Consider the following 27,004-nt stretch of genomic DNA (forward strand, 5'->3'; position numbering starts at 1 on the left):
CAATTGAAGTGAGCAGCCAATGATAACAGGATTCTCACAGTGTTCATTTTTGCAACTGGAGCAAATGTTTCTTGATAATCCACCCCGTAAGTCTGAGTGTACCCTTTGGCTACTAACCTTGCTTTATATCTTTCAAGGGATCCATCAGCCTTGTACTTCATCATAAAAATTCACTTGCAATCAACAATGTTTTTTTCCTTCGGTTTGTCAACGATCTTCCATGTTTTATTCTTTTCTAATGCACTCATTTCCTCTTTCATAGCGTCCCTCCACTCCCCTTTTGACAATGCCTCAGACACATTGTTAGGAATGACAATGGTGTTTAAACTCACAATGAATCTTTTGTGGGCTGGTGATAGGCGCTTGAGAGATACATAGTGAGATAGTAGATAGAGTGCATTGGATTCTTGGACTTGTGTTAGTTCAGGAACGGCCTTTCTCCTTGAATACACCTGAGGAAATCTTGAGAAATCGTGAGTGACACTGGTTGGAGTAAGAGATTATAAGGGTTCAGGATCAGGCGACTCAGATGTGATTGGTTCAGAGGACTCGGGTTCAGCTGGAACAGGAGGAGAGTTTGATTCAGGTTCAACAACACGGGCTGACACATGTGGAAGGTCAAGGGTTTTAAGTGGTTCAAAGGGCTCACAAGCACTATCTTCCATCATAGAAATCTCCCCCTGAAGAGAGGACTTGAAAAAAAAAAGGTTTATTTTCTGTGAAAGTGGCCTCTGCAGAGATGTAAAATTTTATGGTAGAGAGGTTGTAAGATTTATATCCCTTTTGAGTGGAGGAGTAACCCAGGAAAACACATTTGATGGCTATGGGATCTAGCTTCCCTCTATGTTGTTTGTGGACATGAATAAAGGCAGTACACCCAAATACCCTGGGAGGGTAGAAGCTATTTAGGACCTCTATGGGGCTTTTGTTTTCTAACACACGGGAGGGAAGTCTATTGATCATAAATGTGGCAGTAAGAACGGCTTCTCCCCAATAGGACTTAGGAACATTCCCTTGAAATAGTCAGGCTCGGGTGGTGTTGAGTAAATGCCCATTCTTTCTTTCAGCTACCCCATTTTGTTGGGGTGTGTCCACACATGATGAGTCATGGATAATCCTCTGTGATTGAAAGTAAGGTGATAGAATTTGATTGAAGTAGTCTCTAGCATTGTCTGTCCTAATACATTTTATTTTGACCTCAAATTGATTTTGAACCATTGAATGGAAATTAGGTATAACAGTGCTAACATCAGATTTTTGTTTAAGAATGAAGAGCCATGTAACTCGGGTGCAATCAGACCAACGAGCCCCAGAAACATTAGGTATAGTGGAAGGACCCCATATGTCACTATGAATCAGATGAAAAGGATGAGAACTTCTTTTATTGCTAATAGGAAAAGATACACGGGTATGTTTTGTCAATTCACAAATGTCACAATGAAATCAGAAATATATAATCCTTGAAATAAATGAGGAAACATTATATTTAGAACCCCAAAAAAGGGATGACCAAGACGTAAGTGATACAACCAAATGACATCTTTGTTCGAGGAACTAAGGAAAGATGAAGACAAATTGCTCCTAATTTTCTGGGATGGTTCAAGGTGGTAAAGACCGCTCCTTTCCTTAGCAAGTCCAATCCTCCTCCCCGAGTCCTGTTCCTTAAAAACACAATAAGAAGGGAAAAAAACAGCATAACATTTGAGATCATGAGGGACACAAGACTTATTGACAGTTTGGGTACATGAAGAACGTTTTTAAGAAAAAGGCTAGGTGTGATATGCATATCACCAATCCCTGCAACGGTAGCTAAAGAGCCATTGACTATGATAATTTTTCTATTACTTGGACATGGGGTATAGGTGTGGAAGAGTTGTGATGTGGGGGTCATATGGTCAGTAGCATCGGAGTCTGTGATCCAAGAGTTGGTATAGAATTTGTCTAAGACATTCATGCAAACAGTTTTACCTGAAAGAGCTATCGAACATGCTCCAGAAGGCTTCTCAAGAGATCCCAACAAGCTTCTCAATTTCTCAATTTCTTCACTGCTGAACCCCCCTATTGCTGAATTTTCCTCAATATTGGGTTGCTCTGCCATATGCGCTTAAGGCTTTTGTTGCCCCATTCTCGGCTTGGAGGTTTACCATTCAGCTTCCAACACTTCTCCCTTGTATGCCTTGGTTTCTTGCAATAAGTACACCACAAATTGTCTTTGTTCTCCTTCCCTTGGTTATCTCTACCCGAGTGTTTAAGTAGATCATTCTTCGACTTCTCCTGATTTGTTTTTGCTGCTAAGGCTAACCCATCCATAGTATGTGGTTCAAGCATGACACTCCTTTGACTTTCTTCTGCTCGAGGATTTGAGCCGAGGATTTGGATCCTAACCTGATCAAATTCAGAATTCAATCATGCCAAAAAATCATATATCTGATTCTTTTTCAATGAACTTCTTCAAAGTGGCAGCATCATCAGGGCATTTCCTCTTAATTACTCAATAGCGATCCAGTTCCTGCCAAAGATTTTGCAACAGAGTTGCATACTCTGTGACAAATTTGTCTCATTGTTTGGTGGCTCCGATTTTTGCCTTGATTTCATACACAAGGGCAAGTATGTGCGGTTGATATAGTCCCAGATTTCCTTTGCGGTATTTAAGAACATGCAAGTGTCACTGATCGTTGGATCCATGGAATCCCATAGCCAGGACATAATCATGGAATCCTCCTCTTCCCATGCTGTAGAGGCTGGATCCCTTTTTCCTGGTTCGGTTCCAAGTAGGTGATTAAGCCTCCCTTTGCTCTTTAGGTATGTGCGGACAATTTGGGACCATTTGAGATAGTTCTTCCCATTGAACCTGTTGGATGCCCGAATATTCTGTAACTCTCCAATTTTCTGAACAACATTTGATTCTTCGGAAGGGTTGGAATTGCTGGAGACAGTGGTTTCGGACATTGACTTGGTGGAGAAGAAGAATTCTCAGCAATTAAGGCTGGAATCAACGACTGCAACGGTAAAAGAATCGTAGCAATTAAGGCAGCAAATAAAAGAATCAGCGGCTCAGGAGCGACAAAGAAGCGGCTCAGCAACAAAAGATTCAGTGGTTCAACGGCAAAAGAATCCTCAGAGCAATCACAAGATCTGCTTCTTTACGCGCTTCTTGACGATCTTCCTCGTGAGCAGCGGAAAAGAATCAAATGGCTGCAAGCAACCCTAGAGGCAAATAGCGGAGGAGACCCGAATGACCCTAAGCGGAAAGGATCGAATGGCAGCAACAGGCGACGGTGTCCTCTAGGGTTTGAGCCCTGTCTCTGATACCATGTGGGAAATCAGAGAAATAATTTTGTATGTCACTTACTTCTTTAAATTGATACTACAAGGTATTATATAGGAGATTACAAGTAGAAAAAATTATGAAACTATTTCACTAATTCCCTTAATCTAAGGGATTACAAACTAATTCTAATTCCCTCAATTTAAGGGATTACCAATTAATTCTAATTCTCTTAATTAAGGGAATTAGAATTAATTCTCCCAACCTTATTTCCATCTTAGACACATCTCGACAGTTTATGCATATGCGAAAGAGGAGGATAATGAAAGAAGATGTAATAAAAGAGATATCCTCCATATTAAGGAAATAAAACATTTAAAAATGGTATAAATTCCTATTATAAATGGTTAGCATATATGATAATTTAGGTATGGTTACATTTGTAAACCTAAGGTACAAGAAATATCAAATTGAGTTTGGAATAGTTGCAACCAATGGTCAATTGCTCAAACTTTTTATTATTTAGAAGTTTCAAATGTGCCGAATGGAAAGCAACCCATTTGTCAAAGGGAGTACTATGAATCCAACACAAAGATTTAACAATGAGATCTACCGGAGAATTCACAAATAAGATCCTTCAATGAATGTATTAAAGGAAAATTGATGGAGAAAACATTTTTATAGAGAGTTGTTTAAAAGCATCGATAAAACATATTGATAAAATGCATCAACTTGGTGAGGAAAAAAGTTATTAGCATCCTTCCGCTCAAGAATAGAGATCACAAAGGAATTGTTGAAGAGATGGCGTTAAAGTTGACTTCAATTGCAAAAGGCTCAATTATGTCAGTGGTGGGTGGGATTAAGGTCATAATTGCATTAGTGAGGTGAATAGTTTATTGATATTAGGCCCTTACTACTTGTGGGTTGCTAATGAGTAAAAGAAAAGCTATTGCAACTAAGTTGAGATCAATTAGTGATTTGCTTCCTAAATGGTGGCATCTGCTCAGAAGATAAAATGCATTGTCGAGAAGACACAGGAACTAGCTGTGAGACATTTAGGGTGCCGTCAAGTGAAATTTGTCAAAGCCGTGAAGGCTTGGCAAGCATGCTGGAAGTTTATCTCGTTCTTGGAAAGGTTTGCATACCGAGAGTCTGAGTGACTCCACTTAGTGAGTCTTCATTGTGAAAAAATGCTATCCTGGTGCTAGCTATTCAAAAGTTGCTGCCTTTTTATCATAGTTTCTCGGAGTTTAAAACTTTGATTCCTACAGCAAAAATTTTCATCTCTTACAACTAATGTTCATTTTTTATCTAAAGAGGATCATGTATTAGTTTAGGGGGTAGAACTTAGGGAGGAGAAAGAAAAAGTAAAGGAAATGATAGTTCAAATGACATGAGAGGAAACAATGTAGATAATGAGAGAATTCATGGAAGTGAGAAAAATTATTCTTTTCTTTGTGCTGCCTAGTTCTTCTATATTGAATAATAGTTTCTTACCTCTTAAGTATCCAAATTACTCTATTTATTTTCAAGACCACAAATTTCTTGCTTGACACGTTCAAATTTTTTTCATGTGTTTTGTTGGTGGTTTTTTGAAATAGTGTATGTAGCCTGCTTGTGAAAGTGATATGCACATTTTGAAATGCATATATAGAAATCGGTTTATACAATTTTTAAATATAAGTTTACTTTTATACTCATTGGTCCACAATAAAATCATCATCAAGATTTGTGCATAATTAGCAGGAACATATAAGAACTAATAAATATATCCTCTTCATTTTTTTATGGCTTGTTACTTAACATGGCCTGCAACTAGGCTTGGTTTCATAACAATGATATGTTGTTGCTAAATGTTGCTGATGATAGCCGTTTTCTTGACTTGATATCCAAATAAGAGGACCAACATGTTGAACATTTTGAACTTGATCCATAAAGAAGCAAACCCTGTTCTAAATTCCACTCCGAAACTATTTTTAATTTAAAGGGATATTTGGCTTATCTTTCAAAGTGCTTGGCATTTGGAAGCTTATCCTTATGATATTATAAAGTCAAAAGAAAAAGGCGAATACTGTATAATGTTACCTCTTTTCAACCTTTTTCTTTCTAATCCTTATAATTTTACCTATTCGCTACTTCACTCCTCCATTGTACATGACCAAACCACTTAAGGATATGTTGGTAATGTTAGGTTGATGTTTTGTTGTATGAAATAAATGAAATAAAAGGATTTGACACTTCCCTAATCTCGAAGATTTCGATGAATTGGCTTGCAAGGCCATTGATCATGATCGTGATGTTGATGGAAGAGGTGCGAACATAGTGTCGGACATTTTGTGACGAATTTTTTTTTTTAATATATCAAATTATTAAGCAATCAAAAAAAAGGAAACACCAATGGAAGCTTTGCACTATCTTATTTTGAATAGTTACTAATCTAGTCACTCTTCCATCTTACCATTATAATTTATAACATTTACTTTTCATTCACTAAAATGCATGCTATATCCTCTTTTTTATTTACTAATCTTTGGCCTTTTATTTTTTAAAAATTACATTCTTATCTAAAAGGACATTTACAGATTAATACTGACATTTACTGTATGTATTGTGAATGATATTACACCCATATAGAAACTTGTAGTTGTATTTCTACCAATTATTGTCGATATGGTGATCGACTTAAGACATATATTTAAACAATTGGTTATTGCTAAATGACATATATATCCTAATATATGTTATTTTATTTTGCTCATAAACTTTAGAGTGAAGTAAAGCTATTCATAAAATATATTTAGATTTATTTATTAGTATATAAATATATATACATATATGTAAATACATAGTAGTTGGTTGGTATGTATGTAAATACCCCTTTATAGAGTAAAATTTTTCTAGATGGTGCAGTCTACCACTTGCTCTGTTCTTCCTTTGTCTGGATTCAAACATCTTTCTTCATTATATATATATATATATTCCAGATGCAAATCTAACATAAATGGTCTGTTGCTGAAGCAAAATAATTCATATATTTGATGCAGATTCATTCAACTTGCTGGTCAACAATGGAACAGCTGCAGGCCAAGTAATTTTTCATGTAAGTTCATATTTCTGAAACTTAACGACTAATTTATGAAACCCCTGCATGTTTCATGCATCTACGTAATGTTATTTCTGTGCTCATCCCAGACTCACTTCCACATAATTCCTCGTAGAGCAGGTGACCAGCTATGGCCTTCTGAGGTAAAAAAACTTATTTTCATATGCTGATTGCTTTAATTTATATCTAATTATCAAAGTCTTAAGGGTGATATATGTAAATTCAATGAGAGAAAAGCTCTTGTACTGTATGTGAATGTAATTTACAGGGCCAGAGGCAGCCGATTAAACAGAATCAGGAAACTTTGAGTCTTGTGAGTCGCATTCGAGAGAAAATCTCGACTGAGCCTGTTGCTTGTTGCAGCAGTATTGAATCTCAGCTCCATAAGAATTTGCAGGATTGAGTTGCTCTATTTCTGTATATCTTATTTTGTACATGATTTTTGCATTTGATTATTTTGAAAGATTTTTGGTTTATGATGTTAATGTTGGTCTTGGTTGTCTGTAAGCCTGTAAAGACAAGATGGGGATGATGAGTTCTCTTAAGAACAATAATGTAAAGTTTTGAATGAGGTCTTATGATTTATAGAACTTCTCTCTCTCTCTTTCTCTCTCTCTCTATATATATATATATTTATTTATTCATGCATGTGTTAGTATTTCCAGACTAGACTGAAGACTTATTTCATTCTCTTTGCTTTCTATTGAAAAAAACTGTCTTTTTCTGAAAAATTTACTTACATGTCACTTAATATTAATATATTTATATGTTTTAACACTTATAATTATTTATTTATTTATTTAACATTTATATCTCATAAATATATAGAATTTACTATGGGAAATTTATATGCCTAGCACACAATTTTTATGTATTTACATATCTCACACATAAGCTTTCATATTTACATCATATTTACATATATAGCAGATTGGTTCTTTAAACCTATGGACGATAATATTAAAGAATGTGTGTGTACATATGAAAAGTTTAGTCGTGTGATATGAAAATACATAAAAATTGCATTTTGTATGCGTAGGAAATATTACATCAGGAGTTTTGATGCAAAAAAGTATCAAGATTCCAATCACTGATTGTCACATGTGCAGTCTAGACCCCTTGCTAAAAAAAATTAAATAATTTAATACAAGATAGGGCCGAACTATACTCGTGATAGGCAATAATTGAAGTCTTGATGCATTTTTACATCAGGTGAATCAAGACTCATATTTTTTCTGCATGTGAATGACCCCACCTACTCCATATCCCCGCACTCCTCGTTAGCCCCAAAACAAATTTGGTTATAACGTTCGAATTTTTAAACTCCAGTAGTAATAAATTCGCAGGGAGGTCTCTCCCCATCTCATATTCCCGCCATAATACTCCATGGTGGCTTCTGCACTCCATTGCTTCCAACTCTCTCCAATCAAAGCCCTCTTCTTCTACCGCGTTCTGTTTCACTTCTCTTCAATCTTCCGCCCAAAACCCAGCTGGAATTCCAACCAAAATCTCGTCGTCACTCACCCAATCCTCTCCCGCATGGAGTGCTGTGATTCCATGGCCGAGCTTCTGCAAATCCAAGCGCAGCTCACAAGGACTGGACTTATCACCCAGCGCTTCCCAGCCAGCCGCGTGCTTGCCTTCTGCGCTCTTTCTGATAATGGCAACATGAACCATGCCCGCATCCTTTTCGATCAAATTCCTGACCGGAATACCTATATCTGGAACACCATGATCCGGGGATTCATCAGATGTGGATCTCCCCTTCTGGGCATCTCCTTCTTCCGTGACATGACTGCCAAAAAGATGAATTTCGACTGCAGAACAATTGTCTTCGTGCTTAAAGGCTGTGAGTACTCATCAGACTTCTTATTAGGACAAGCAATTCATGCTCTAGCTTTCAAATGGGGGATTGGTTTTGAAATCCTCGTCCAAAACGCATTGATACATTACTATATACAGTTAGAACAGTTAGATTGTTCAAGGAAACTGTTTGATGGAATGGTTGACAGAGATGTTGTTTCCTGGACTACTATGATTGACGGTTATTCTGAAAAAGGCCATTACACTGATGCATTAAGGATGTTTCAGTGTATGTTAACCATGGGTGTTCAGGTAAATGCGGTGACATTAATCACAGTGCTTTCAGCTTGCTCCCATACTGGTTCCTTGAATCTGGGAAGGTCATTCCATGGCTATGCTGAAAAGATTTGTTTAGCAGAGAGCCTTAATTTGATGAATGCCTTAGTAGGTATGTATGGGAAGTGTGGATGCTTAGAATCTGCACGAAGAGTTTTTGATTGTTTGGATACTAGGGATGTTTTCTCCTGGACTAGTATGATGAGTGGGTATGCCAAAAATGGAGATTTGGAATATGCACGGAAGTTATTCGATAACATGCCTGAAAAAAATGTTGTTTCTTGGAGCAGTATGATTGCTGGCTACGCTCAAGCAAATCAGTCAGAAGAAGCAATAAGCTTCTTCCGGGAGATGCTCGTAGATAATGTAGAACCAATAGCTGCAACTCTCGTGAGTGTGCTTTCAGCATGCGGTCGTTGCGGTCGCTTGGATCTTGGACGATGGATATATGAACACTACATTGAAAAAAAAGTACTGAAACTTAGTTTGAATTTGTCAAATGCATTTATAGATATGTATGCTAAATGTGGAGCCATCAATGTTGCAGCAAAAATATTTGATGAAATGACCGAGAGGGATATAGTGTCTTGGAACTCAATCATAATGGGATATGCATTTCATGGCAATGGAAGCAAGGCTGTGAAGCTCTTTGAGCGACTAAAAAGAGAAACTTTGGTTCCTGATGATATAACTTTTGTTGGAGTTCTCACTGCTTGCAGCCATGTTGGCTTGGTTTCGGAGGGGCGGAGATATTTTCTTGGTATGAAAGCAGAGTTTGGAATCGAGCCTAAGCCAGCACATTATGCTTGTATGGTTGATCTCCTTGGTAGAGTTGGACTTTTAGAAGATGCCTTTGAATTGGTGAGGAATATGCCTATGGAGCCTGACGAGGCTGGCTGGGGTGCCCTTCTTAATGCTTGTAGGGTTCATGGTGATTTGAAAATTGGTCATTTTGTTGGAGAAAAACTTCTGGGAATGGAGCCTGGAGATAGTGGAGTCTATTCACTTTTATCAAATATTTATGCAACTTGGAACAGGTGGGATGAAGTGAAGAAGTTGAGGGCGATGATGAGGGATAGGAGAGTTAAGAAGGTTCCAGGCTGCAGCTCAATAGAGATTGAAGGAAAGTCTCATGAATTTTTTGTTGCAGATAGATCACATATTTCTTCTGAAAGTATATATGAGATATTGGATGTGATTTACATGCACTCTAGTGAGAAGGAAGGAAAAAAAATAGTGAGAGGGAGAGAAGTTTTTTAGCTTTGATAAGCCAATTCCAGTATTAGGATTTCTGGAACTATGGCTTCCTCTTGCAAGACTCAACCATGGTGAATAGAGAATGAGGATTTATAATGCTGAACCAAATAGTGGGAAGAAGGCTCGGATGATGATACCTTACTCATGCCTTGATGAGAGGGAAAGGACCTAAACTGGAGTTATGAAGTTTGTGGCCATAATATAAAGATGGTTAGCAAGTAACTGTATAATGGATTTTGAAAGGCAAAATATGAATGATTGATACTTTGTCCATAGTGCTTCAGAACTGGCATAGGTGATCAATTTTTTGTTCGAGTAAAGTGCGAAAATAGTCACTATTTACATGGGATCATTTTGTCCCATAATTTATAAAAGTACTAAATAAGTCCCTATACCCTTCTGATGTAAGCTAAAATAGTTTTCATTGAGGATTATTTCAGCACATATTAAAATATTCTGAGAATTAAATTGACACTTATGAAATCTATTACTAAAATAGTCCCCTGCAAAATTTTTTCTCATTTTTCTTGTTGGAAGCTGATAAGTTTGAATTTTAGCTGATTATGTTAGTTCTACTTTTTCTTAGTGATAGTAAATCAAGATGCGTGCATGTTGGGGATTGACTTGAGAAAAATTTCTGTCCACTACTAAATTTCTACAATATTTAGGTGAGTCAGGCTAATAGTTCTTCCTTGCTTGATATTCACATGAAACAGTTACGTGATAATATTTGGCCTAACTAATAATTCTGGAACTCAGGTTAACGAAGAGCAACATTTTTTCGAATCAAGTACTACTATTCTCTTGCATTGTCGACTCCTAAAGATGACTGTTCAACAAAAACATTCATGTCAACTCCAACCACGTCTGATATGTAAGTTTTCTTTCAGTTTTCCTCATGTTTTGCTAGTTTCATCCATTTTCAACGAATTTTACTTCTAGAAACATAATGAAATTACCATAACAGTCAGTGCAAAACCTGCAGTTTCGTGTTGCTTCCCTTACCTCAAGTGGAAATAACCTCCCTTTCAAAAAAAAAAAAAAAAACAAATAAAAAGGGTGGGAATAACCTGAGAATGGAAGGAAGGTGAACGTTCAAAGTTTAAATATGAGCATTGAAGAGATAAATGATAATTTAATACATATTAGAAGTAATCAGTAAGAGGACTTTCAATGAAATTCCTTATAACCAGATTGTCAAAAATGCCTTGATGTGGTTAACTCTTTTCACTTCTTCCCCCTTCCTGGCGCTACAACATAGAGATATGATCCTTGTTGACAAAAGCAGACCAAACACTTTGGATTGACATTCTTGAAACCAGTGCTGGTCCAATATGTCTAAAATTAAATCATGATTAACTTAAGAAAAGATTCATAAGTGATGATGAGGGGAATTGTCAGAGCAAAAGGAAGAGAGTATTATATAAAAAGAACTAAGGAAGAGGTCAAACCAATGGGAGTTGACAAGAGCTCTTCCGGCATGGATCTGATAAGCTCATTAGGTTGATTATCACACAAAGAATAGAAGAGGCCCAGACTAGGCGAGATAAGAAGACTAACCTTAAAGGTGCAATTATTAAAGTTAACTGGTTTTGAATGAAGAGTTTAATAACCTCTTATAATACTCTCTCTGATATAATTGAGATCAACCTGAATAATCCAAGCTAAATTGCTAGAAAAGCAGATTTTTGGAAGCCTCCCAAAGATGCTTTCTATCAGACACAAATTAATAGCATAAATCGAAGTATGACGAAACTTCGCACTATTATTCACTTTAACAATTTCATCAATGAATTATTGGTGAATCAATGTAGGAGTGAAACAAATTTTGCTAAAATTCTCCAGAAACGATAGAGAAGTTGATAGAGCTATCTCAAGAAGTGAACAAAGTTTAAAATTTCGCTTAGAAAATGGATCCACCAGAACTTGAGAAAAAACTTGTCTTAAGTAAATCAATTTGATTGACTGCATGAGCATAAATGGGCTTTCTAGACTCAGAGGGGTCTACTTTTATCTTGGAAACTTAGATTTCAAGTTGATAACATCGGTTATGTTAAACCCCTTAGATTAAAACCATCTCTATCTGGTTTGAAGTCCCAGTTCATTTTTTAAACACAAGGCTTACCATTAATGAATCTTGGATTTACAAACCAAGGAGTGTTAAAATCCTCTTGGCATGAGAACCAAAACAAAAAGAATCCATTAGAGAGAGAGTTGATCGAGTATACTGTATATCTTTAGGTTCCCTTAACCTTTTGATTTTTGCAAATAAAGATCTATAAAAGGGTCTCGTTTGAAAGCATATCCAACAAGAAAGAGCTCCCAATCAAGAGCTCCACAATAAACTTCCTCAACAGAGAAGAACATTCTGTTCTCAAGACCTGACTGCAAAGTGAAACACTATCAAGATTTTAAGCCCTTACCATCCAATTCCTTGCTTTACTTTGTTAATTTTTTTCACCATTTAACTCATAATGTTGCTTTAGCTCTTCTTCTTGTCTCTTTTGGTTAAAGAGTTTTTAATCCCCAGACAATCCGCTATTAATGTAGTATTTTTTTTATTCTTTCAATTTTATTTGAGCTTTCTGTCACGGACAAATAATTCTACATTGGCTAGGTGTAGAGCCGAAAAATAGTATTTAAGTCCTGAGCTGCCCACCACCCACAAGAGCTCTTTCGGGAGGTGACATCTCGCTCTCAATTTTAATAAAAAAAGAGAATTTACATACATGCCATACAATTCTTATGCATGTATATATTTGACACTTGAACTTTGATTTTAATAACCCTCAAATCTTTGGAATCAAATAAAACAAACCACTAATACTAACTTTAAAAAGTGAAATATACATTTTCAAACATAGGTGAAGTCATATAAATATAAAAATCAAAGTGTAAATGTTAGATAATTTAATACATAAGAAATATGTGGCTTGTATGTAAATCTTCCTAAAAACATAATCATTTTGAAAAAAATAATAACAATAAGTAGCCCCTATTCCTTAGGTTTATTTGTTGAATGCTTTAGTTGTATTAAAGATATCTTATGTGTGCCTCGATATAAGCATGTATGTGTAATTTTAGGTCCCCTGTTCTTATTTGTTGAATGCTTTAATCATCATGGGAGATTTACAAATATAACACCCAATTTTTATGTATTTACTTATATACCACCTTATGCAAAGTTTATGTGTCAGATATGTCAATACAAAGGAAGTGAGTGGTATTTATGTAACTTCCCCAATCACCATTGATAAAGCACAGTTAAAACAGTAATAATTAAATTAAAACTTCTCCTTACCTACATGATCTTTGTACATGGACTTGTTCATAACATATAGCAATATGGTGGGCTAATGGATTAGGCTTAGCGTTTCAAGGGACTTAAAAGTCTCCTTTTTTGGTGCTGGTGGTCGGAGCAGGAAGTTCATGTACCTGGTAGAGCATGACAAGAAGGTGGCAGTTTAGGCAAACTATGACTGCAATGGCAAACCCACCATTGCTGCAACTCCTCTGCTTCTGCGTGTCTTCTGTGGTTAGAGAACAGTTTTTGTTGTTTTCAAAGTTTGGGGAATTTGGTTTGTTGAGATCTGCGTCTAGCTTCTGCTCCTCCGGCTTCAGCAAACTCTTCTTTTAAGTTTTCTTATTCAGGTAGGACATTCTTCCTGTTGATTCATGATTCAGAAGAACTGTTGGTTCTATCGGAGAAGGAAGATAGCGAGGAGCCTAGAGAGAGCTCCGGTTGATCCATGATTTTGAAATAAGAAAAGTTTTTTAGAAGTAATACCAGTTGTAGCAGTCTTCTCTTCTAATGAGAGAAAAGTTACTACGGAGAGAGAGAGGGAGAGAGAAAAAATAGCTTGGCTTCCTTTGATTGATCAAGTATGAGGATGTGTGGGAACTATAAAATGGCAATCATCAAAAACCAGTCATTAAAATGTGGGCAGACTTAGAATTTAAGATGACAAAGTAGGCTCATCTAAAATGCTTCAAATCCTTTTACTTTACTCCTGAGCATCTTCTTCTCTCTTTTGCTATATATTTAATGCTCTCACTTGTCAGGGTAATAGAAATTACTAGCTGCCAATTTATAACTTAAAGAAAAACTTCGAAGCATGAAGATACATGATCAAGGGTGAAGGTGAAGGAAAAAATTTGCGTACGTCAAGGGGTACGTGGAGATGCGTACATAATAGGGTACACGGGCGTTATATGGGGGTTACATAAGGGTTACAAGCGTGTTATAACTTTCTTGTAACTTTGGTGTAACTCAACTGTAACCCGCGCTTTTATTTTATCCATTGAGATTACAAGGTTACAACGGGGTTACACGGGAGTTACACGGGAGGTACAACGGGTTATAACCTCCTTGTAATCCCCGTATAAACCCCGTGTACCCTATTATGTACGCATCTCTGCGTACCCCTTGATGTACGCAAATTTTTTCTGAAGGTGAAAAGTATCTCTCTCTCTATATCCCTCATGCAACATGTGACCATCATCCTCCACACCCACACCATTAACTTCGATGAAGTTGTGAACTACTTGGGTAGAGATATTCATGGCCATTTATATGTCAGAAATTTGTTAGCATGAATCTCGAGCAAATTTAACAGACTACAGGACAAAAGGGTCAAAGATGGCCTGTCAGAAAGAGTTGAGACAACGTTAATAGAAAACCAAATGATCCCATTTACTGGCCACAACTCTCTCAGAACAGGATTCAGGCCAACTGAACAAGGCTGTTCGAGCCAAAGATCGAGACGTATCTAACCGAGATAAGGAATTAGCCCAACTCTTATCCGAGTATCAGCAGACGCCTCACAAGAGCCTTCAAGGCTTTTCAGAAGGCCCAATGATCTCATCACTGAACATTCATCGAGCCTTCCAAATGAATCTCTTGTAAAAATTGGTATATTGCTTATCAGATTACGGTGATTCACAAATTGCCTGACAGTCAATTCTACCCCAGCAACATGAGTTTCGCATCCAAGGCTCAACAGTTGATAGTCAGACCGAGACAATCGACCAACTGACCCAAGCTAACCAAATGAAGTTCAAACAACCGAGCGAAGTTCGAACAACCTAATAACTGTTAGGGCCAACTGATCGCCCGCAACTCAACAAAGTCGCTCGAATGTACCTAGTCGACCCAAGGATTATAGTTCCTCATCGACCGAACAATAGGACAACTGAAGCATAGGCTCCTTTATTTTCTATATGCCTAAAATATCATGTAACACTCCCATAAAAGTAGGAATAACCTGTAACCCTGCCTATAAATTGGGGGATCATTTCTATAGTAAGGGATTAATTAATGATCTCTAAAAGAACCAGATTCTTTAAGAGAGAGAGAGAGAGAGAGAGGTGTTAGTACTAAAATGAACAAGTGCATCAGGTCTGGGGTAATAAATTGTGCAATACTTGTGCTACTGCAATTCTACCCACCGGCCATTTTCCAACAACAACAATAAAGTGTGGCCACTGTGTTTTTGGCTGTTGGGACCCTTAATCAATTTAATGAAGTTAGGTTTTTATCGATAAGCATTGATTACTCTTGCCCAATCCTAGATATAATCTATCACAAATAACCTAATTAAATTGGCTGGCATTAAAGCGCACATGAAGTCTCATTAATTTGATGCCATGTACTTATGTTTTCATGACTTATGAGTCTTCTTGACATACATGTCACACAATTCTTATGTATTTACGTATCTAACACCCTAAATATGATATTTACAATTATAACATGTAAGTGTCAATAAATCTATGCATGAAAAAAGTATATTTACTTTTAAAGGGTAATGATGACGATATTTTTTACGTCATTTTAGAAATTCGGGTGGTATGCATGTAAACATAAATGTTCAGGTGTTACACATGGAGCTACATATATACAAGGATTGAACTGTAAATGAAATAAAGTTTTAGAAGTTTGGTATGCATAATTTAAAACCTTGAACATTGATTCATTTGTTTATTTTTATGTTTATGAATTTGTTTGTTTATTATGAGATAAACATATAACTAAATAAAATGCTTATTTAATGATTTATGTTATGTTATTGTATCAATTGTCTCATCATTATGTTTTTTACAAGATTTGCAGGTATGCCACTCAATACCTATGTATTTACATCTGGCACCTATACTTCAATTTTTTACATATATGCCACCTTATCAATGTATGAAAATGTGTATTTCACATTTTAACATGATGGTATTTTTTATGTGATATGGAAGGTTTGGGTGGTGGAAATGTATGATTATTACAAGTACTTGTCTTCTTAATTTTAGCCTCCCATATACTTTTTTCAATTTTGCAAATGGAACCTTTTGCATGCATTAAAGATTGAGGAATCACTTTTTTTAATCTTTTGTACCGATGCAGCAACCAAAGACCTTGGGCAGTGTGTACTTTTAAAAACGCAGATGCCAAGCTCTGTCCGTCGAACCCATCAGCCGAAGTGCTAGCTGCCGGTTTGATCCACCCAGCTCCTTCTTTGAGCTCATTCAGCAACTTGACTATCAGGTCGAGCCGCCGAGCTGATCTGTGGGGGTGCCAATTGTCATATTCCAACTGTCAGGTTGATTCGTCGAGCTCCACATCTATTATGGATAGTCTGACATCCATATCATTGTCGTCTTTCATTGGCGCTTTATGGAGAGACCTTGTATTGTACTAAAATTATTTAACATTCTCTCTTTGTAACCCGATAGAGGATATAGAAGCCATCTCGAGTTATATAAATAGAGATTCTCCCACCTTCTAGAGCGACTTTTTACTTTTTCCCTCTTCCATCCTTCTGGGAGATCAAAGATGGGGACTTTCAAAGCATACATCCATTTTTTAGGTCTTTTCCGTATTGTATGAGCCAATGAATAATTAAACCTGACGTCCTAAAAAGATTCAACACATAACCATTTCAATATTAGAAAGCTACTAAAAGCAACAAAAAATTGGATCTTCCTTAAACTGAATTTTCTATTGTTAGAAATCAAATAATCATAGGGGCACTTACATACATACCACCCAATTCCTATGTAGTTACATGTATACCACATAAATTATGTTTTTTTTTACATTAATACCACCCAAATCTTTCACATCACACAAAAGCATCACCATAATAACTTTAAAAAATGAAATACACATTTCCATGCATGGGTAAAGGGGATATGTATGTCAAAAACTTAATTTCAATTGTTAGATATGTAAATACATAAGAATTGAATGTTATTCATGTAAATCTTCATTTATTCAACTCAGATAAGGACATGAGAGTTCTAATAAGGAAACAGACATTTTGTCTAATATAGGAACCTTGAATGCATTGACATAAAATTAAATATTAAGCTATATTGAGGAGTTTCTGTACATTAAGAGCTTATAAAATAAGGCAATAACTGTCCAGATTAAGCAATCTGATCTCAGCTAGCAAGCTTGAAAGCATCAATGAACAAACCATAAGTGAAACCCATCTTAAAATTGTTGAGTAATGCAAGAGAAAAAGTGACCTGGGATCTACTATAGTAAAATCTGGTCACATACTCAGTTAGAAGAACACATACAACTGCAGCTATCACATCATTAACACCAAGAGCACCAAAAGACAGAGAAATAGTTTGTGCAACATAGAACCCACCTAACAAAGAGATTCCGCCGAACAATGCCCGCCGAGAACGGCTTCTGAAGTAGTTTCTCGAGATCTCAGGGACAATACGGATGATATCGATCAACCTTCGAGGGCTTTCATCGCCCTGTGCTGCACGAATTCTGAAGGAATTTGGCGAGTATCTTCGAGCGGGAATCCTGGACTTCTTCAATAGTATATTTGATGCTGAACTTAAGGCATATATGGTCATGCCCGATGGAATAGATTTGAACAAGCAGGCCATTTGGGCAACTGCACAGCACAAAGGACAGAGATGAAGTGCGCTTGACAAATAAATCATAATCGTAGAAAGTATCAAAATGGTCTCCTAACTCTTTGTAGGGGCCTAATTTAATCTCAGAATTGTTAATTTAATCCCTAGACTCTCTTCATGAGGGTTACAATAGGTTTTGTTGAGACTATTTTAATCCATATTAAAAGAACCTGAGAACTAATATAACATTTTTATAAACTATGAGATTAAAATCACCATACGGAAATAATTTAGAGGACTATTTTGGCACTTGAATATATAACTATATGAATGGAAACTACAAAGAAAAGCAATAACAGAAACTAACGTGGGAGCTAGAGTTTTATTTTAGTTTATATGTTTGGTTTAGGTGATTTAGTTTGTTATTTGTATCTTTATAATTTAGGGCGACGAACTTGTAATAAGAGATTCTTAGTGCTTATAAATAGTGCTGTTTGGTTTAGGTGTTTTTTTTATGTTTGTTTTGTTTTAAATGTAAGTTTCTTTAACCAATTAAGAAAATTTCAAGCAAATTATGAAGCTCAATAGAAGAATCAATGAGCTCAAACATAGAAATGTTTGTTTATTGATTTTTAGAACAAGTTGATTTGATTTCCAAAAGGTGACTTGACTTGAGTTTATTAAAAAACTGACCATTTGATTCGCATCTCTTTAAATTAATCATCTAACATTAATTTGGGAAACTTACATACATACCACACAATTTTTTATGCATTTACATATTACATATCTAACAACTAATGTTTGATATTTACATTTATAACACTTTGATGTTAAAACCTATGCATGAAAAGGTGTATTTCAATACTAAAAAGTTAGTAATAGTGATCTATTTGATGTAATGTCAAATATTTGAGTGCATATATATAAATATGAAAATGTTGGTGTTAAATATGTAAATATATAAGACTTATGTAGTATATAGGATAGTGCTCCTATTAATTTAGTACAAAGCTTAAGCTTGTTCCCAACATCTATATTTTTAAAAAGTTTCATTTAAATTAGTTTGTGTAATGTATTAGTTTCATCTACATTCATAGGTTAGAAGAAAAAAAGACTATGAACTGAATTATGTCAAATTTTACAATGTAATTTATGTTAGATCTAACTAAATTATTCATTCAAGCTCGATTGAAACTTACGGGGTGTTTGGTAGCTTTTAGATGACAAAGTTATGCAACAAAATTATTATCAAAGGTTCTAAGTTCGAATCCTTACATCAAATTTGTGCATTGACACTCACCATTTCAAAATAAACCAAAAAAAAAAGGAAAAACTCTTAAGGATTTTGCAGCTCATCAGACCTCTGAAAAACAATCAAGTTTGAAAACCCTAATTAAACGCAATCCCAGCAGAATAAGTGAATAAAAGGAAGAAATCCCCCCATCAAAACGATTCTGGAACTTCTAAAGTACCGAAAAAACTTCAACGACGTATACATTATTGATTTTATCTCATCAAAGTTTGAGTAATCTAACTTGAAGCTTACAAATCCTTAGTTCAGCAGCAGATCAAGAAGGTTAGATTCCATCGAGGGCAGAAATAATTGTGCTCAAAACAATGAAATGTGATGATAAAATCTAACTCCTTTGACGCCAAGTCATCAATCAAAAAAATTGATAAAAGAAAGGGTAAAAAGGAGTACCTTTCGCCCTAGGTGAATCGGAGAAGAGAAACTTCTGAGAGAACAGAGTGGAAGAAATCTGGGTGGCGGGGTGGGGATCTTGATAAACCGCCGGCTTATTTCGCCCTTTCGGTTCGCTTGGTCGACCGGGTTTTTCCTCGCTGTCAGGGCCAGTGGACCGCCGCTGGTTAGTGCTATTAAAGATTCGATTTAAAATTTTGACAAATTTTAAGTTAATTTTCAATCAATTTATGATGATCGTGCTAAATTTACAGTCCTAACATCATCAGATCGATTAACGATCTGATTTCTAACCGAACTGAGTCGGCTCGAAAAGATTCGTTCCAAAATTTTGATTTGTAGTTCGACTCATTTATTTCAATTCAATCTTGAGTTGAACCAAAAAATATGAATCAATTTTTGGTATGCATTTTCTGTCCGGACACCTAACGTATCTCTACGTGCGATGCATGTTATTCCTGAGTTATTTTCAGGTTATTTATAAGTTATTTTTAATAATCCTGAAATAACCCAAAAATAAAAACTCGCGGTCTTTATTTTTGGGTTATTTCAGAATTATTGAAAATAACCCAAAAATAACCCGAAAATAACTCAGGAATACCCTGCGCCGCATGTAGAGCTACGTCAGGAGTCCGCACAGAAAAATTTTTGCAATTTTTGAGCTAAAGTCTCAGCCCTATTGGTGGTTCTTTGCGAAGTAATTATTGCTAATTTAGGGATTTATGGGCTATTTATATGGATTATAACTATATATATATACCATTCAATTCCTATATATTTACATAACCGTATCCTAAAGTTTATTTCTTACATTCATACAACTCAAATATTTCATATCACATAAAATTTTATTATTCTAACTTCAAAATTATAAAATACATATTTTCATCCATAACTAAGTTGGCATAAATATAAAAGTTAAAATTTAGGTATTAAGATATGTAAATATATACAATTATTTACGGATCTCCCAAAAAATTTGTCGCTGAAATTTATGTTTTCCCAGCACTACTGCTTAGTCGCGGTGACGGCTTTATAAGTGTGGTGACGACTTTATAGCTGCGGTCTGACTTTTTGAGCATCAGATTGTTATCCTACAGTTTCACAGCTACTTTTTAATAAGTTGCAGCTGCCCAAAAGAGACCCTAAATATTGTATATTTGGGATGGATTAGATTAGGATTAATTGAATATTAGACTTATTATGATTGGGAATCTATGCCTTCGTGAAGAGAATAGAGAATCATCACACTCAAAATAAATTTATATGAAAATTATTTGATCATATTCTTAGGTGGTCCAATAAAGAGAGTAATGTGATTATGTTAAAGGGGCCGACCAAAACATTCGTATTTTATTTTTGGGGCATTTAGATATATAACAACCAAAATATTCATATTTATCTGTCTCACACATAAATTTTCATAATTACAAATATCATATGAAAATAGCACTCGTTATCATTTTTTAATAGTCAAATTCATCTTTTCTTCCATATATAAACTGTTGTGTGCGTAAAAATGAAAGTCTAGGTGTGAGATACGTAAATCCAGAAGAATGTATGTAATTTTCCATTTATTTTTTTGAACTATGGAAGCAATGTATTTATGGGTGTCACGATCAAAGAATTGAGAATTTGAAAAGGCTTACACCGCTGTTTGAATATAAAAATTTAAGCATCAATATTTTCCATAAAAAAAAAAAAATTATAAAAAACATACAGAAATGATTGTGGAACGCCATCTAAAAATAGCGAAAAGAAATGTTGCGGCAGTTACGCTTCGAAATAACTTTTTCAGGCAAATGAAAGATCAATATTCGCTCGATTATTTCTGCGACGGAACGGAGATCAGATGCATGCTCAAACGAGCCCTTATCAGAGCTAACAATCACAATCAGGAGTACGCTCATAAAACACCACAATATCATTTCAGTACCTGAATAGGATACATACATTATTCAAGCACATCAGAAAATATTTCCTTTTTACATTTTGATTGAAGGTCAACTCGTAGTTGAAGAGATAGAGAGAGAGAGAGATGAAGGGAGAGAGAGATGTAATTGCTCCAACTTTATGCCACAATCTGGAGCTGTATACTGGCCTCTTCTTCACGGTTGACTCTGATGATAAGTCAAATCCATCCACTAGCAACGTACCTTCCATGCAACATTACATTCAGTAACATATTTCTCTATTCCAAGCAGTATTAGGATAAAGTATGTGTGTGTGTGTGTGCACGTGTGTGTGTAATATCAGTTAGACACTGTTAGACGAGCATCCCGATCAATCTTATGCGCCTAATAGTTATATTCTGTACACAGACGGGATCAAACCTGTAACCCTAGGGGTCTTACAAACTCTGTCGACCAAAGAGTCATGGCCAGCGACACATAAAATATATACATCCAACTATGAGATAATATTGTGTGCGGAATTTGCATGATGTGAACATCTTGTACAATCATATTATGCAACGCGTTTGCATGCCCTAGTATTTTACCCTCAATTATGCATGGGTCCGAAAATCTGTGCATGTGTGTGTGTACCCTTTATTATGCATGGGTCCGATGATCTGTGCATGTGTGTGTGTGTACCCTCAATTATGCATGGGTCTGATGATTTCTGTCATGCATAGTTGAGAGTAAAATATTAGGCATACAAATGTGTTGATTGAACAAAGAGTCCATATCATGTAAATTCCGCACACAATATTCTCTCATAATTGGGTAAATGTCCATCCATACATATACTTTAACATATGTTATAAGAAAATGCTTTTGTATTTAAAAAACAAATCTATGAGATATTTTGATGATGCGGGACTAAAACTTTTGCAATGCTTTCCATTTATTCTATTTACTCTGGCTCCCACCTACGTTGATGTCTTCTTTGATTTTTACATGCATGCCGCTTTTTTCTATCTGTGAGAAGCTGCATTTCACTTTTTAAAAGTTAAAATGATAAATTTGTTGAGTTGCCATAAAATATTTGGGAGGCTAAAGTGAAAAAAAATAAAGCTTAGCTGTTAGATATGTAAATACATAGGAATTTGGAGGCATATATGTAAATGCCCATTCTATAGTAGAATGAAAAATTAATTAGAATATATACCACTTAATATGTCTGCTAGGCATTTGATGAAATAAAAAAGAACATAAAACTTAGATTTATGTGAATTAATTTAATAAATAATCTGTGATATAGCAATACCTTCTACCACCACAGCCATTCTCCCTCTGGCAGTTAAAATACATGGCAGCCACAGGAGAGCCAAGATTATAACACTGTGCAAACTCTCTGGTATTGAAGTTCTGTCTCCACCCAGGTGCACATATAGTCTGTCTAACAGATTGTCGGAACAACACAAAAACAATTCTATGGATTCCGGCCGTCGGCTTCGGGCTCTCATAACAGACAACTTCGTTTCCTAGAACGAAAAAAGATCGAAAATTTATCGAAAAAAATGATTGAAAATTGATTTTGGTTATGAACTCGGTTGTGTTGTTATGGGAACTCACCAAAACTTGCATTTGCTGTTTCTGGGATGTCTATCACCAACCTAAAATGTTGTGGTAATGACAATTAATTAGTTTTGATGAGTGATCATTCTGAGTTTCTGATATGAACTGGAACAGTTGTTTTGTTTACCAAAATTAATCATTCTTCTTGAATTTGATTGCTTATTTCTAGCATCCAAATGAGCTTTCTAATGCAGTTTTTATATGTTGGGGATGAAAACTTTCTGAGAAAGATTATATTTTTAGGAGCAGGAAAGATGTTTACCAGTGCAGGTGTTCTCTTTTTGTTGGATTGCTTGGGCTAGGGGCATCAGGATCTATCATCACCTTTACAATTATCATATTACTTAAGAATTAGAAAAATAGCATCATTGAAAAATAGTAATATGATATTATATTTCATTCATCTGCTTGAATCACAAATCCATGCAGACAATTTTTCAAGATTTCAGTGGTTAATCATTCATTTCAGTATGATGTTATTGAGCCATGCGAATAATTTTGCATCAAATACATTATTAATTTGAACCCCGATAAGCATAATCAGTCTAAACAAACTTTATTTACTTAAACCGCTTACCAACGTATAAAAAGTCCTACTATCACGTCCCGCAATCTCAACTCGAGGCTCCTTTGCCACCATAGAAGGCTTGAGGTCCGAGCCATTGGTGACATCCTTGTTGTTATACATCACTCTCATTGTCGCCGTCCTAACAAATGGGTCGAGAACATCCCCAACAACACTACCGACGACTAAAGGATCCCTCGACATGTCTTGCTTATGAAAAACACTAGGGGGCGAGTCAAATTGAGCTTTGGTGCGAGATCTCAATGGCGATGAAGCAATATATATGTGTATATATTGGCTTAATGGATGCTATAGAATCTCCTTTTAAGAGCAAATTGTTGCATAAAATAAGTGTTTTTGAGTGTCAAAAAGGGTGGGAAGGAGCTGTGGCTTATGCTGATTTTGTTTGGGCATGGCTATGAATATAATCTATGGGTAGCTTCAAAAATTTATTCTTTCTTAAAGTTTGGGAATGATACAATGCAAAGTGGGAAGCCTTTTGACCTGCATAAGTGCGGCTTCGTTGCTCTTTGGCTCTCCTTTGGAGGGAATCATGGAGCAAAGTGAGCTGTTCTCTTTGCAGGGATGGGAAATTCTGGCTGCTTGATTATGGGAAATTTGCATACATGCCTCACAATTTTTTTGTATTTAGAGATGTAACACCTAAGCTGTGATATTTACATTTATAATATTTTGATGTTATGAAGCTATGCATGAAAAGGTTACTTCGCTCTTAAAATTTTAAAATCAGTGATATGTTTGATGTGATGTAAAAGTTGGAGTTTTATGTATGTAAATATGAAAGTTTCGGTGTTTGATATGTACATGCATGAGAATTGGGTGGTATGTATCTAAATGCTCCGAATTTATGTGTGTGTGTGACTATATATATATATGTGTTAGAAGGAATGACCGAAGGCTATTAGACAAGCCCCGACCATCCTTAGGTGTGCTAAATTATCGAGCACCCCATCACATAGACAAGTAGATTCAAACCCATGACTTGTGGGGACTTACGATCTTCAGAGAGGTTCCTCTACCAACAAACCACGTTACGCATGCGAGCACACACATAGTGTGTGTGGGCGCTCGCGCGCTCCATGTCCCAGCTCATTGGTGCGGCCTCTAGCATAAGTTCCTCACGTTGGGGGTTCGAATCTCGTGGCGCAGGCTCTTCGGATCAATTATAGCACACCTGGGTCTCGACCCAAATGGGGGAAGCGTTATTTGGTGCCCACTGGGTCAAATATCGATTCATAGTGCCGCAAGCCGTGGCCTTTTGGTTGGCGGGGTTCACTGTAAGTTCTCTCAGGTCATAGGTTCGATCCCTAGTGACGCTTGGTTCTCAAATTTTAGGCACATGGCGTGGGCTCTCATCATGGGGCCTAGCGCATGAGAAATCAGTATTTGGGTCTCCGCCAAATACCGATTTCTTTTATATATATATATATATATATATGAAAGAAATTTAAATAAAAAATCTAATCATTAAAAGAGAAAAAAATTGAAACCATTACTCAGTGAAATATAAGAGATCAAACCGTTTCATAACAGTGAATATCTAACTAAATTCTATTTGTTTATATTAATAAAATAGTAGATGCACACAAAAATGGGCTGCTATGATATATGCCATTTGCAAGGGTTATTACTTGTTTATTGGTGAAGTCATATCACGGTAGAGGTGAGGGAATATATGCTATTTGCCCTATTGCAAGGTTTTTTTTTGTTTTGTTTGTCTTATTTCTTGTGTTATTGCTATGTTTGTGTTTGTTTGATTTTTTATGAAAGTGGCAAGAGCAAGTTTATCATTTTAGCATTGTATGAAAGTTCTACACACGCATATAGATAGGTTAAGGTAATGTATATGAAATGTAAGACTTTTTTATGAAAATTTTTAGGAAGGAAAATGTTGTACATTCTAGTCAAGTTGAAATAATTCAAATAATACATGAAAGGATAACAAAGGTTCCCCGCAACTGGAGGGGATAATAATGTATATGGCACGTGAATTTCAATAAATAAATATCATCTACATTAGTAATAGAAACCTTGACGTGTTTGAGTCATTACTAATGATGGTGGGCAAATGACAGTAGTTCTTTTATATTAAGAGAAATCGAGCAACCAATAATGTTATCATTAGACATTGGCGGCTGACAAATATCAACAATTAGTATGTTCAAAAAAGGTGTTGGGGCAATAAGTGTGTCAGCATCAATAGTAGTCACGGCAGGTGGGGGGTAGGTTCAGAAGCAGTAAGCAGGGAAGCAGTCAATGGGGAAGCAGGTGTCATAGGAGGTGGGGTTGCAGCAGATGCGGGAGTAGGAGTCATAGAAGAGGTGGTAGCAGCGGGTTTTGGAGCAAGTGTCACAGGAGGGGTGACAACAACAAATGGGGGAGGAAATAACATAAGTAGACAACCTTCTCTTCCTATCACGATAAGTGGTCTCTAGTGCCCCAGAAAACGTGATCTGTGAGGTGGCTGACCACCTGCACTATGACCATCAACAAACAAATGAATGGCATTAATAAGATTAGTACCGACAAAAAAAATAATCATAAATAGAAAGAAACTGTGCAATAAAGGTAAGACACAAGTAGCATCTATGTCTAAAAATAGGAAAAGCAAGATTAAATATATATGCATCAATACAACAAAATTAAAAAAAAAGTAATAGTATAACTAATTTAAAATTACATACCTTTGTTATTAAGTTTCATCAGAGGAGCTTGTCGTCGAATATGAACCTAATTTTTTTTTTCACTGTCATCATCATCCTCATCCATACCATGAGGAACCTCTTCAAAAATCCCTATGGTATCCTCTACCACAAACTTGTCATCATTTTTGATGCCATGAATACGAAAATCTGACATACCTTCCTCCTGGAGAATTAGTTCCATAGTGCTATGCAGTTCAATAATTTTCCTTGATTAATTCTTCATAACCACAACACAATCAGCTTTATATCTTACTCTACTAAGGTATTGATGGTAATAAACCTGTGTAGCTTGGCGTGCCTGAACAAATGGACCAAACTTTGTATATCGTCTGTTCATTTTAATTTCAATAATATCATAAGGCGCAAGTGTTCGCGTTCCTCGATTCAGAATAAGATTGAAAAACTAACAATTGAATAAGTATACAATGTAACTAGTATTACATTAATATTACAATTGAATTACTTCATCAAGTACGTCGTAATAGCTAATATCGCTATCTATGTGTGTGTTTTTTTTTTAACAGCGACACTGTAATTATATGTTTTCTTCCCTTCGCACCAAGAACTCATATAGAATCTATAATCATTTATGTTAAATATCTGACATGTAGTAACGCTGTGATTATGCCCCCAGGCAATATATAGTAATCTTTGATCTGTGATTCCGTTGGCTCTATTGTGAACCTATAACAATTTGAGATGTACTATTAGTGTAACTTTAAACGTAGAAATTATATTACATACATGTGATTTGAAGAGTTATTATATTTATTATGCATAATTTGAACCATTTTGGAAATTCTGCTTCGACCTTTTTGCTTATCAAAGACTCTTCTTGCATGTTCAAT

At 35.8% G+C, this 27,004-nt stretch overlaps 4 protein-coding genes across 4 annotated transcripts in view; 2 read left to right on the plus strand and 2 right to left on the minus strand.

Annotated features, from left to right (window-relative positions):
* LOC110027442 (adenylylsulfatase HINT3) overlaps positions 1-6,940 on the plus strand; it is a 13,686-nt gene extending 6,746 nt beyond the window's left edge. Inside the window, exons 6-8 of the mRNA XM_020728887.1 lie at positions 6,313-6,368; positions 6,461-6,514; positions 6,640-6,940. Of these exons, the coding sequence (XP_020584546.1) occupies positions 6,313-6,368; positions 6,461-6,514; positions 6,640-6,774 (245 nt within the window). The 3' untranslated portion in view covers positions 6,775-6,940. The remainder of the gene's footprint in view (positions 1-6,312; positions 6,369-6,460; positions 6,515-6,639) is intronic.
* Positions 6,941-7,383: 443 nt separating this feature from the next.
* LOC110027564 (pentatricopeptide repeat-containing protein At2g22410, mitochondrial-like) lies at positions 7,384-16,661 on the plus strand. Its single transcript, XM_020729052.1, has 4 exons — positions 7,384-10,062; positions 10,354-10,435; positions 10,527-10,641; positions 16,162-16,661. The coding sequence occupies exon 1, from the start codon at positions 7,758-7,760 to the stop codon at positions 9,768-9,770; it is 2,013 nt and encodes a 670-aa protein (XP_020584711.1). The 5' UTR covers positions 7,384-7,757; the 3' UTR covers positions 9,771-10,062; positions 10,354-10,435; positions 10,527-10,641; positions 16,162-16,661.
* Positions 16,662-17,099: 438 nt separating this feature from the next.
* Positions 17,100-19,472, minus strand: LOC110027565 (uncharacterized protein ycf20). The gene is made up of 2 exons (XM_020729054.1): positions 19,345-19,472; positions 17,100-17,677 (listed from the first exon to the last, which is right to left on the minus strand). Exon 2 carries the CDS (start codon positions 17,667-17,669, stop codon positions 17,202-17,204), a length of 468 nt encoding a protein of 155 aa, XP_020584713.1. The 5' UTR covers positions 17,670-17,677; positions 19,345-19,472; the 3' UTR covers positions 17,100-17,201.
* A 1,936-nt stretch (positions 19,473-21,408) lies between these two features.
* LOC110027471 (protein FLOWERING LOCUS T-like) lies at positions 21,409-23,665 on the minus strand. The gene is made up of 5 exons (XM_020728915.1): positions 23,443-23,665; positions 23,128-23,189; positions 22,863-22,903; positions 22,555-22,771; positions 21,409-21,500 (listed from the first exon to the last, which is right to left on the minus strand). Exons 1-5 carry the CDS (start codon positions 23,632-23,634, stop codon positions 21,476-21,478), a joined length of 537 nt encoding a protein of 178 aa, XP_020584574.1. The 5' UTR covers positions 23,635-23,665; the 3' UTR covers positions 21,409-21,475.
* Positions 23,666-27,004: the final 3,339 nt, after the last annotated feature.

This window comes from Phalaenopsis equestris, unplaced genomic scaffold (genome assembly GCF_001263595.1).
Source record: "Phalaenopsis equestris unplaced genomic scaffold, ASM126359v1 Scaffold000428, whole genome shotgun sequence".
In the NCBI taxonomy this organism is placed as follows: domain Eukaryota; kingdom Viridiplantae; phylum Streptophyta; class Magnoliopsida; order Asparagales; family Orchidaceae; genus Phalaenopsis; species Phalaenopsis equestris.

What these genes read in the sequence shown, in the direction of transcription:
- LOC110027564 (XM_020729052.1), top strand. Translation starts at nt 7,758, where the DNA reads ATGGTGGCTTCTGCACTCCATTGCTTCCAACTCTCTCCAATCAAAGCC.
- LOC110027565 (XM_020729054.1), bottom strand. Translation starts at nt 17,669, where the DNA reads ATGGCCTGCTTGTTCAAATCTATTCCATCGGGCATGACCATATATGCC.
- LOC110027471 (XM_020728915.1), bottom strand. Translation starts at nt 23,634, where the DNA reads ATGTCGAGGGATCCTTTAGTCGTCGGTAGTGTTGTTGGGGATGTTCTC. An exon ending in GTAGGACTTTTTATACGTTG is followed by an intron (nt 23,190 to 23,442) that starts GTAAGCGGTTTA and finishes ATAATTGTAAAG; the next exon opens with GTGATGATAGATCCTGATGC. An exon ending in AATGGCTGTGGTGGTAGAAG is followed by an intron (nt 21,501 to 22,554) that starts GTATTGCTATAT and finishes GTTGCATGGAAG; the next exon opens with GTACGTTGCTAGTGGATGGA.